This window comes from Lepus europaeus, chromosome 15 (assembly GCF_033115175.1).
Source record: "Lepus europaeus isolate LE1 chromosome 15, mLepTim1.pri, whole genome shotgun sequence".
NCBI classification, from domain to species: domain Eukaryota; kingdom Metazoa; phylum Chordata; class Mammalia; order Lagomorpha; family Leporidae; genus Lepus; species Lepus europaeus.
Genome location: NC_084841.1, coordinates 91,761,660 through 91,773,898, shown reverse-complemented (window position 1 = coordinate 91,773,898; position 12,239 = coordinate 91,761,660). Strand labels below are relative to the sequence as shown.

General features: G+C 43.4%; 1 protein-coding gene across 4 annotated transcripts in view; it reads left to right on the top strand.

The window, feature by feature from the left end:
* The window catches only part of ZFYVE16 (zinc finger FYVE-type containing 16), a 61,714-nt gene extending 50,449 nt beyond the window's left edge, over positions 1-11,265 (top strand). For all 4 annotated transcript variants that reach the window (XM_062212492.1, XM_062212491.1, XM_062212489.1 and 1 more), the window contains 4 exons: positions 1,274-1,436; positions 2,211-2,316; positions 4,711-4,878; positions 9,608-11,265. In XM_062212492.1, the coding sequence (XP_062068476.1) occupies positions 1,274-1,436; positions 2,211-2,316; positions 4,711-4,878; positions 9,608-9,766 (596 nt within the window). In that variant the 3' untranslated portion in view covers positions 9,767-11,265. The remainder of the gene's footprint in view (positions 1-1,273; positions 1,437-2,210; positions 2,317-4,710; positions 4,879-9,607) is intronic.
* The last annotated feature ends 974 nt before the right edge of the window (positions 11,266-12,239 follow it).

The following is a 12,239-nucleotide window of genomic DNA, read 5'->3' as shown; positions in this document are numbered from 1 at the left end:
CAGGTGCCACAAACACGGGATTAGCCTATTGAGCTGCGGTGCCGGCCTGAAAGTTTATGTTTTAACAGGCGAGTTCATGGTCAGTCACCTTGAGCCTGCATTGACTTGGTTTTTCATTTTGTTAAGAGATCTGTGGAAATCCTAGGCCCTTGAACTTGGCAGGTTTCAGTCTCCAAATTTGTTTTGCCTGTAGATTTTTTTTTTTTTTTAAAGGTTTGTTTGTTTGAAAGACAGAGTGACGTAGAAAGAGACAAAGAGGGACCGGTGTTGCAGCCCAGGGCTTAAGCCACTGCCTGCAACGCTGACATCCGGTGTGAATCCAGGCACTCCAGTCTAGGGTGCGGTATTTTAACCACTGGACTAGACCAGACCAGTCTCCCATTCCCTTAACCAAACTCTTCGATTCTGAGTTCTCAGCCTACATGGGGGTTTCTAGGTTTAGTAGATCACCTCGTGGAAACTGCCAGCCAGAGGGCTGGGCTAGTTGTGGGCTTAGCTCTTGAGGTTTGGATGTGGTTTTTGAATGTGGAGATTGTACGTACTGAACCTCAGCATGTTTAAGATATCTCCGTGTTGTATTGTATAATGTCCAGGCCCTGAAAATGCTGCATTCGTTTTGTCTAGTTTTATGTTTGGTTGTCATGAAAAAGTTGCTTTGATACTAACTATTTCTTTCTTTTTTTTTTTTTTTTTTAATTTTTTTGACAGGCAGAATGGATAGTGAGAGAGAGAGACAGAGAGAAAGGTTTTCCTTTGCCGTTGGTTCACCCTCCAATGGCCCCCGCGGCCGGCACACTGCAGCCGGCGCACCGCGCTGATCCGATGGCAGGAGCCAGGTGCTTATCCTGGTGTCCCATGGGGTGCAGGGCCCAAAGACTTGGGCCATCCTCCACTGCACTCCCTGGCCACAGCAGAGAGCTGGCCTGGAAGAGGGGCAACCGGGACAGAATCTGGTGCCCCGACCGGGACTAGAATCTGGTGTGCCGGCGCCGCTAGGCGGAGGATTAGCCTATTGAGCCGCGGCGCCGGCCTGATACTAACTATTTCATCATAACCAAAGCAGAAATTCCAGTTGTTGAACCTTAAGGAATAAAAAAGTTTAACTCATTATGTACTTTTCTTATTTCCTAGTGTAAAATGACCATTAATATGTTTAATAAATGATTTAAAACTTGTATCTTAGGTAGAAGATATTTTGATGGTGTATTTTATAGCTTCAACATACAAACTGATATTTGATGAAAGAAATGTGAAACATGACTTTCATTTTTAGATGGCTTAATGGTACAAATAACTCCAGAGACCATGGATGGCTTGCGGCTCGCTCTACGAGAACAGAAGGACTTCAGAATTACATGTGGGAAAGCTGACGCGGCAGACCTGAGAGAATATGTGGACATCTGCTGGGTAGACTCAGAAGAAAAAGGAAACAAAGGGTAGGAATTTTCTTGTTACTAATATGTAATTGATCTGGTGGAGGGGAAGGATTAATAAAAATTGTATTTTTATTAAAGTGTTATGAATGAAAAATAAGAATCATTCCATTAAGTTAAACGCGTATCTGCTGAATGCAGTCTGTCTGTTCACACATGTACCTAGTCAGCCCTGTGAGTGATTTCTTGGCAAGAAGGCTGTCAATTATTGAGGGGCCGTCAGGTAGGGAGGGGCCAGTGGCGAGAGACTTTTCTGTCACCTGAGACCTAATTCTGTTCAGGAAACCGCCATGTGGTTGTGCTGTCCTGTGCACTCCCACCGCTGGCTGTAGTCACACAGGAGAGGCCTTGCAGAGTGCCACTGTGCTCCCTCCTCGCGGCCGTTACCCCCTTCTTTTTTTCTGGGGATTCGCGAGGGGTCTGGTGCACAGAAGGAAAACAGGGCTAATGTTGAAGGGTTCCACAGGAGAGTTTTTAAATCCGTGGGACAATTTTCCTATTAGACTATTTAAGGTACTTTAAACCAGGTCTGGATCTGAATAGGCCACGTAAAAAGGAGATAGAGTTTATGGATAAACAAAAAAATGATTATTTAATAAAAAAAATCTTTTAAATGAACATGAACTGTTGATTTCAGTATTTTTTTATTTAATTGAGCTGTCTTGTTTTAAATTTGGATTTCTTGTGATTTTTCTCCTCATTCCATCTGTTCACATTTCAGAATTCATTTCATAAAAAGCTCTCTGGTACTAATAGTGACACTATTTTTCTCTGTAGTGTTATCAGTCCAGTGGATGGACTGTCACTGCAAGGATTTCCAAGCGAGAAGATAAAACTGGAAGCAGACTTTGAAACTGATGAGAAGATCGTCAGGTGCACTGAGGTAACTGAGACAAGTGCTCCTTTCCTTGCCATGTTTGGATGTGGTGTTTGTTTTTTAACCATGTGTTTTATTTGAGGGCTGGCACTGTGGCATAGTAGGCTAAGCCTCCACCTATGGTTCTGGCATCTCTTATGGATGCTGGTTTGTGTCCCTGCTGCCCTTTTCCGATCCAGCTCTCTGCTATGGCCTGGGAAAGCAGTGGAGGATGGCCCAAGTGCTTGGGCCCCTGCACCCTCATGGGAGACCCAGGGGAGGTCCTGGGTCCTGGCTTTGGATCAGCCCAGCCTTGGTTCTTGAGGCCATTTGGGGAGTGAACCAGCAGATGGAAGACCTCTCTCCCTCTCTCTCTGTAAATCTGCCTCTCAAATAAATAAATAAAATCTTAAAAAAGAAAGATTTATTTATTTGAAAGGCAGATTGATGAGGGAGTGGGAGGGAGACATGGAGAGAGAAAGAGAGAGATCTTCTATCCACTGGTTCACTCCCTAAATAGTTGTAACAACCAGGGCTAGGCCTAGGCCCAGCCAGGACCTGGAACTTCATCCAGCTCTCCCGCATGGTGGCAGGTGCTCAAGTGCTGTGCTGTCACCTGCTTCACAGAAGCACTGCGGGGAGTTGGATCAGAGCAGAGTAGGTGGACTTGAACCAGCACTGGGGGGAGTTGGATCAGAGCAGAGCAGGTGGACTTGAACCAGCACTGGGGGGAGTTGGATCAGAGCAGAGCAGGTGGACTTGAACCAGCACTGGGGGGAGTTGGATCAGAGCAGAGAAGGTGGACTTGAACCAGCACTGCGGGGAGTTGGATCAGAGCAGAGCAGGTGGACTTGAACCAGTGCTCAGATGTGAGATGGGGCCATACCAAGCATTGGCTTAGCCCGCTGCACCACAACACCTGCTCTGGTGTTTGTTTTTGAATTTGGAGATTGTGCGTAGCTCTGAGTATCTATGCATAGCTCATACTTACAACTTTGCACTTGGAGACACACACTTATTTCCACCTCAGACTCTCTTTCTTTTTTTTTTTGGACAGGCAGAGTTAGAGAGAGAGAGAGACAGAGAGAAAGGTCTTCCTTTTTCCGTTGGTTCACCCCCAAAATGGCTGCTGCCAGCCGGCGTGCTGCGCTGATCCGAAGCCAGGAGCCAGGTGCTTCTCCTGGTCTCCCATGCGGGTGCAGGGCCCAAGCACTTGGGCCATCCTCCACTGCACTCCCGGGCCACAGCAGAGAGCTGGCCTGGAAGAGGGGCAACCGGGACAGAATCCAGCACCCGACCGGGACTAGAACCCAGTGTGCCGGTGCTGCAGACGGAGGATTAGCCTAGTGAGCCACGGCGCCGGCCCACCTCAGACTCTTTATACTAGATTGGATTTCCATAGGCTTCTTTCAGGCTGTTGTGCTGCTGTCTAGCAATACTACTGTTTTCGAACTGTAATGTGTTACTTACCTGTATTATATTCATTTTTCTCTTGGTTTATAAAAACAAAATATTGACATCAATTTATAATGATTGACCTATGAAGTTAATTTTGCATGTTCCAATTTTTTTTTTTTTTTAAGATTTGTTTATTTATTTGAAAGGTAGAGTTACAGAGAGGTAGAGGCAAGGAGAGAGGTCTTCCATATAACTGGTTCACTTCCCAGATGGCCGTAATGGCTGGAACTGCATCAGTCCGGAGTCAGGAGCCAGGAGCTTCTTCCAGGTCTCCCATGTGGGTTCAGGGGCCCAAGGACTTGGGCCATCTTCTGCTGCTTTCCCAGGCCATAGCAGAGAGCTGGATCAGAAGTGTAGCAGCTGAGACTTGAACCGGCACCCATATGGGATGCTGACAATGCTGACACTGCAGGCGGCGGCTTTACCTACTATGCCACAGTGCCAGCTCCTCCAATTTTTTTAAAGTTAGAGGATACAAAACTATAGAGCTGCAAACTCCCAACCGCTTAGTTTACATCCAGGTTCTCACTCGTCGTTCCTGTCTGATCAGGAAATCAGTGTTATTAAGTTCTTATGTATTGTTTATTACTCTATGCAGGTACAGGATAGAAACCAGAGAGAATATAGAAACTCCAGAACATTATTACTTTGTTTGACCTTAATTGCATATAGATGTTCTTATTGGATGGACTTATACCTGTCTCTAAGCTGAGTTACCAAGGCTCTTATTGCCACAAGTTAATTTAGGTAAAAATAGCTGAGACAATTCAATAATCCTTAAAATGTGTTTTTTAAGATTTTTTTTTAAATAGATCAGACTATACACATAAAGTCATCTCAACTAATGATTTTCATGGAACTAGTGGAATTTTATTTAAGTTGAATTTTAAGCAGCAGTTGTTATACTTTTCAAGTTGTTTTTAATCTTAATTATGACTTGTTTCCTAATTAAATAAATTTCAGGTATTCTACTTTGTAAAGGACCAGGATACATCTGTTTCATCACCTCGTTACCAGTTTGCCAAGGAAATAGCTATGGCTTGCAGCGCTGCACTGTGCCCTCATCTGAAAACTCTGAAGAGTAGCAGGATAAGTAAGATTGGACTCAGAGTTTCCATCGACACCGACAGGGTGAGCCGTGTTTCGTGATATATGTTTGAAATGAAAGTATCACACATTAAGATAATGAGAATGTTTTTCTTTCTCCTTTCATTTGGGGCTGAAGGAAGGGAACTAAAGTGTATTGAGCATCAAATGTGTGTTCTGCACTTCACGTCCATTGTTTCTATGAACCTCCACAAGGGAGTCAGCAGACGTTTTTTGTACCAGGCCGGACAGTCAGTATTTTGGGCATTGTTGGCTGCCCTGCTGTGCGGTCATAGTGGGAAGTGGCCACTGACACCTGTAGACAGGTGGGTGTGGCTGTGCCCCAGGGAGATGCTGCCCACCCAGCAGGGCCAGCTCGGGCCTGCACGTCATAGTTTGCTGACCCCTGTTCTATTCCTGTCCTGCCTGAGGGGTTTTTAAAGTTACAGATTCTGACTAGATTCTGTATTCTCACATTTGCAAGTTGAACACGTTTTGAAGTGTGTATATGTATCAGGACCCCTCACTGAAATGTCCAGAGAGTAGCATTCACATTGCATTCTGTTTAGTTAATGGACCCTGGAAACAGTAATGCCAGACTGCCGTGTAAACGGTTCCCAGTGGCTGAGGAGAGAAGCGGCCCTGGGCAGATCTCCCTCCCGCCCTCCACTCCCAGCCCTCTGTCCATCATCGTCTTCCCTCTGCTCAGTGTCACACATTTCTTACGTGTGCTTATAGAGGTGTGTGTGCTTTCCATTCTCTCTTTTACACTGTTTTTCTTACTATGCTTCCTTAATATATTGTAGAGATAGTACCTACTAGAACATACTCGTTTTAACTGTGGTGTGGTAGTAGTTAGTTAAATGTACCATAATTTAGCTAGTTCTTCATGCATATTTGGTATGTATAGATTGACATTTAAGTTTTTCACAATATTTCTCTTATATATCAATAGGAAAATTTCCTATAAGTGGATTTACCAGGTCCAGCCATGGATTCAGTAGATATTACATTTTGCCCAGATAGAGGGCATACCATTTTATGTTTCCATTGGGGATTTTTAAAAATTGTTCCTTTTTATATAAAGGGAGCAGATTTTTATATATTTCATCTATACAGGGTTTTTTTAAAAAAATATTTATTTATATATTTGAAAGGCAGAAACAGAGAGAGAGAGTGAGAGAGAGAAAGAGAAGTCTTCCATCCTTTTGTTCACTTCCCAAATGGCTGCAACAGATGTGCCAATCCAAAGCCAGGATCCAGGTGCTTCTTCATGTCTCCCATGCAGGTGCAGGAGCCCAAGGACTTGGACTGTCTTCTGCTTTCCCAGGCCCTAGCAGAGAGCTGGATTGGAGGTGGAGCAGCTAGGACTCAAATTGGCGCTCATAGGGGATGCCCAGTACTGCAGGTGGTGACTTTTTCTACTACACCACAGCACTGGCCCCCCTATATACAATTTCAAGAGCATAATGATACTTCCCACTCTACCTTCCCTCTAATTTTTTTTTTTTAATTTTATTTATTTAAAAGGCAGAGTTACAGATAGACAGAGGCAGAGGGTGAAAGGCCTTCTAACCACTTGTTCACTTCCCAGTTGGCCACAACAACTGGAGCTGGGCTGAGCTGAAGCTAGGAGCCAGAGCTTTCTCTGGGTCTCCCACGCGGGTGCAGGGGTCCCAGCACTTGGGCCATCTTCTACTGCTTTCCCAGGCCACAGCAAAGAGCTGATTAGAAGTGGAGCAGCCGGGACTCAAACCTGCACCCATATGGGATGCTGGCGCCACAGGCCAAGGCTTTAGCACGCTGCACCACAGCACCAGCACCCCTGTATACAGTTTCAAGAGCATAATGATACTTCCCACTGTACCTTCCCTCACTCCCACCCTCCCTCTTCTTTCCTTGCTTATTTTTCTGTTATTTTCTTTGACATACTTTCAGCTTGCTTTATAATCACAAGCTTAACCCTCCACTAAATAAAGGATTCAACAGGTAGCAAGTAGAAAAATCACTGTTCCTCAGGAGTAAAGACAAGGACTATAAACAACAATCAAATCTCAAAGTGTCAGCTTTGTACTCTATACATCAAGTACCTCACAAAATGGGAAAACATTTGATATTTGTCTTTTTGGAACTGGCTTATTTCACAATGCATAGTGGTTTCCATTTGCTTTATTGCAAAAGACAGTAATTTCTGAGAGAGCTTTTCCCCTACATCCTTATCAGAACCATATATAATCAAGCTTTTTTCTTTTTCTTTTTTTATTCTTTATTTATTTATTTTTTTTGACAGGCAGAGTTAGTGAGAGAGAGAGAAAGACAGAGAGAAAGGTCTTCCTTCCGTTGGTTCACCCCCCAAATGGTCACTACGGCCGGCGCGCTGCGCCAATCCGAAGCCAGGAGCCAGATGCCTCTCCTGGTCTCCCATGTGGGTGCAGGACCCAAACACTTGGGCCATCCTCCACTGCCTTCCCAGGCTGCAGCAGAGAGCTGGACTGGAAGAGGGGCAACCGGGACAGAATCCGGCGCCCCAACCGGGACTAGAACCCGGGGTATCAGCGCCGCAGGCGGAGGATTAGCCTAGTGAGCTGTGGCACTGGCCCATAATCAAGCTTTTGAACTTTGACAGTTTGATACGTTAAAAATAATAGGATGATATTATTTTAATATGCACTTCTCTTGACAATGATGATAATCGTACATAGGAGAACCGTTTGTTTTTCTTGGAAATTTCAGTTCACAGGTATTATGCATTTTTATTTTGTAATTGTTTCCAACATACCACGTAGTGGATTCTCAGAGCAAATTCTTCATTGGAGTGGCTAATCTAACAAGGGCGAGTTCCTGAGCTGCAGATTTGCTGTCTTCCGTGAGGTTTTGCTGTACACTGCTTACTGGAAAGAAGTTTTGTTTTCATCAGATTGTTCAAAGCCCCGTTTTCAAGGAAGCACCTGATCATCATTTATTTGAATAAGCAGTTAACAATTTTTCAGTCAAATGCAGTAAAGTGTAATTTTTAAAAAAGGTTCATTTATTTACTTGAGAGGCAGAGTTAAAGACAGAGAGGTCTTTGATCCTCTGGCTCACTCCCCAAATGGCCACAGTGGCTGGAGCTGAGCCAATTTGAAGTCTGGAGCCAGGAGTTCCTCTGGGTCTCCCACATGGGTGCAGGGGTCCAAGGATTTGGGCCAGCTTCCACCGCTTTATTTTTTTTCTAAGATTTATTTATTTATTTGAAAGTCAGAGTTACACAGAGAGAGGAGAGGCAGAGAGAGAGGAAGAGGGAGAGGACAGAAAGGTCTTCTATCCACTGGTTCACTCCCCATTTGGCTGCAACGACCAGATCTGATCTGATCCGAAGCCAGGAGCCAGGAGCTTCTTCCAGGTCTCCCATGCGGGTGCAGGGGCCCAAGGACTTGAGCCATCTTCTGCTGCTTTCTCAGGCCACAGCAGAGAGCTGGATTGGAAATGGAGCAGCCGGGGCTTGAACCAGCACCCATATGGGATGCTGGTACTGAAGGCAGTGGCTCTACCCACTACGCCACAGTGCCGGCCCCATCTTCCACCACTTTCCCAGGCCATCGCCAGGGATCTGGATTGGAAGTGGAACAGTCGCGACATAAACTGGTGCCCGTGTGGGATGCCAGCACCACAGGCAGTTGCCTAACCTATTATGCCACAGTGCCAGCCTCAAAATGTAATTTTCACCAGCAATATTAAATTTCAGTTTAAACACTGAAATGCATTTGAAATATTTTTAAATAGTTTTTTTTAAACCCTAGGATTTGTATATAGATAATATTGGTAATCATGCAAGCCTAGACCCCTAGCATATTACATGTGTTTAGGTATTCTTGGAGAAGGAACCTAGAGTATGAAGTAGTGGCAGTTCTACTTAAGATACCTGTGGGAGGGACAGGTAAACTTGTATAGTAGATGGATGAGAGAGAGGCTGATGTTGTGCAGCAGGTTAAGCCTTCACCTGTGACGCCAGCATCCCATGTGCATGCCAGTTTGAGGCCCAGCTGCTGCACTTCAATCCAGCTCTATGCTAATGCACCTGGGAAAGCAGCAGCAGGTGGCCGAACTGTTTGGGCCCCTGCGCCGACGTGGGAGATCTGGAAGAAGCTCCTGGCTTCTGGCTCCTCGCTTCAGCCTGGCACAGTGCCTGCTGTTGCAGCTATTTGTGGAGTGAACCAGTGGATGAAGATCTCTGGCTCTCATCCCCTCTCTAACTCTTTCAAATAAATAAAAATAAATGTTTTTTTAAAAAGGAATAAAAAGGGAGTATGGGAGAATAGAGGAAGGTATTTGGCACAGTGGTTAAGATGCCCACATCCCATATCAGAGTGTCTGGGTTCACAGCCTGTGTCTGGTTCCAGCCTCCTGCTAATGCACAGCCTGGGAGACAGCAGGTGATGGCACAGGTACTTGAGTCGCTGCCACCCACAAGGGAGACGTGGATTGTATTCCTGGCTCTTGGCTTCAGCCTGGCCCAGCCCCTAGCTGTTAATGGACATTTAGGGAGTGAACCAGTGGATGGAAATCTCTGTTTCTGTCTCTCACATTGAATTAAGTAAAAATAAATAATTTTTTTAAAAACTTAGCTCTAAGAAGAAAATCTGGAAGAATATAGTTTTTATAAATAATATACCAAGTACTTCATTAACATGCTTGAACTGAATTTCTAAAATCTTTTAAATTTATCCATCTGCTGAAGTAAATAAGACTTCTCATTTTCTAGGGTTAGCTCATCAAGGTTTTTCGTTTTTTCCAGGTGGAATTTCAGGCAGGGTCTGCAGGCCAGCTTCTGCCTCAACGTTACCTGAATGACCTGGACAGTGCGCTGATCCCTGTGATCCACGGTGGGACTGCCGGCTCTAGTTTACCGCTAGAAATAGAACTGGTCTTTTTCATTTTAGAAAACCTTTTTTAGTGAAAAGATGTTCCCCACTATGCATTGCAAACTGATTTGTTAAACCTACTGCTAGCGCTGAAGCTGAAATGCCACAAACACTAAAAGTAAGTATGATTGGTGTTCAAAACACATATGCTTTGCTTTTTGGCAGCCATGATATTTTTAAAACATGAGCACAATATTTAAGTATCTGAACATTTGAGGGGTCCACAGTTTTTAGAGCTTTACTAAAAACACAAGAATTTCTTCTACCTTCAAGGCATTTGTAGCATTTACTCTTATTTAAACGCTAAGCCAAAGCATCTGCACTTAGGTGTAGCTCTTCATGCCAAGAAGGATTTTAACGAAGGCGCTGTTCAGATTTTGCTTGGGAAGGAGACGTCTGTGTTGCGAGTGTGCCAGCTGGAACGCTGACTTCTGACGTCTGTCAGTGTATTTCAGTGGCACGGGCCAGTTTCAGGATCGCAGAATTATTTGAATAAAGCTGATAACTTATTTGTATAAACTGGAGTGGAGACCTACCTCCATGATTAGAAAAACTGTTTGGATTAAATTCAGAATTTTGCCTTTTTTCTTCTCAAATTATTTTATATATACGTATATATAATTTTCCTGATTAAATGGGTATTGTTAAAATAAGTGTGGGTGCTTCAAGATTTTGTGCTTCTGTATTTATGTTGTTTTTATAGCAAAGAACATATGATTTGGTATGTATTTTATAAATCCTTAATATTTATACACAGTCAATATTTTTGTATCACATGATTTTTCCTCCTCTTCTTCCAAAGCGTAATAGTATGGTTACCACCTCAGAGAGTGTCTGAGAACAGGCCGGGGACCCTTGAGGTCGGCATGGTGTAGCCACAGGTGCAGCCTGAAGCAGATGTTTGTTTTCTTTCTTTCTTTCTTTTTCTCACTTTCACATTAATCTTTAGAAATTTCCTGGAAACCCTAAGGAACTTTTTCATACTTTAAATTCTTTATATGCTGGTTATTTTTATAAAAGGATATTAACACAAGTTAAATTCTTTATATTTGAAACTTGACAGAGCTCTCCTCTTCAAACAGCAAAAAAAAAAAAAAAAAAAAAAAAAAAATTATTGGGGGCCATGGGGAAAGGGGAGAAAGAAAATAAAGGGCATTTATTAATATATTCTGTCATTTGAGGTATATGAAATGTAACCAGCTTGACGGTTTTTCTTGTTACATGAAATGTTTTTGTATCAAAAACACTCATTGTGTATCTCAAGAAAAAGAAACTGTACTAAATTCTTAAGAAAAATATTTATGAAGCATTTCAACTTGAAGATCAAATCAAGTTTATAACTCAGGATCTGAAGTGTCAGGCTAGGAGAGACTGAGAATGTTAATCAGTTTGGGCATGTCCTCCCTACTGAACCACACCTGCAGAACTAGCTAGACATGGGATGAAGGAGAAGGCAGTCTTCTGGAAACAACTACTTTATAAACAGTGTAAAATGTTGCAGATGTCAAATAAAATAGCAGCATATTTATAACCTGTGAAATTTATTGAGATGGTGTAAGATAAAAATGATTGCACATCAAACGTTTTCATCGTATAGTGTGTGTTTATATTGCAGTGGAAGTAATTGCACAGTTGAAGAAAACGGCATTTACTTTAGCCTCTGCCATGACAGAATGAATAGCTCTGGGTTTGTCTCCATAAAGTCTTCACATTCAGCTAGAATTGGAGTGGCGTCCCTCAGGGTGGGAGGCACATCTTCGAGCGCTCTGTGTGGAGGCAGTTCACGGCCCTGACTGCATCGTTACACACTTCAGTCGTGTTGTTCACATCAGTACTTAACTTGAAATTTTAGTGAAGGGTGAGAAGTACAGTGGCTCTATGTACTCAGTCTATAATGATCTATTTTTGGTCTTAGGTTTTTAATACTACTCTTCTCTGAATTTTGAAATATGAAGTGACATATGCAGCTATCTTACAAACTGTGTGTGTGTACTTGATATGTACAGAGCACTTTATTAGGGTTCATTTGTTGAAAGATCAATAAAATAGTTCTCTCCCTTTTGGAGTCAAATGTGTGAAGCATATCATTAACATGTAGCAGCAGTTTTTAATAGCTGCCGTAGAGACAGGGACTGTGACCAGGTGGCAGGGACTAATGAGACGGAACCCTGAGGACCTGTGGCAGTGGGTGTGTTAAGCTTGTCTGGAAAAGAGTTGAAAATCCGAGGAGTATATAATCTTGTAGAAGGACTGAATTTTCTTTTTAAACTAGTCTTTGGTGTTTGAATATTTCACCTTTTAATTCAATCATAAAGGAGCAGACTGGTGTTTCAACTCCCTGGAATAAGCAGCCTAGATTGTGGTATTTCATATATAAAGAATAGAACTTCTAGGCCGGTGCTACAGCTCACTAAGCTAATCCTCTGCCTTGTGGCGCTGGCACACCGGGTTCTAGTCCCGGTCGGGGTGCCGGATTCTGTCCTGGTTGCCCCTCTTCCAGGCCAG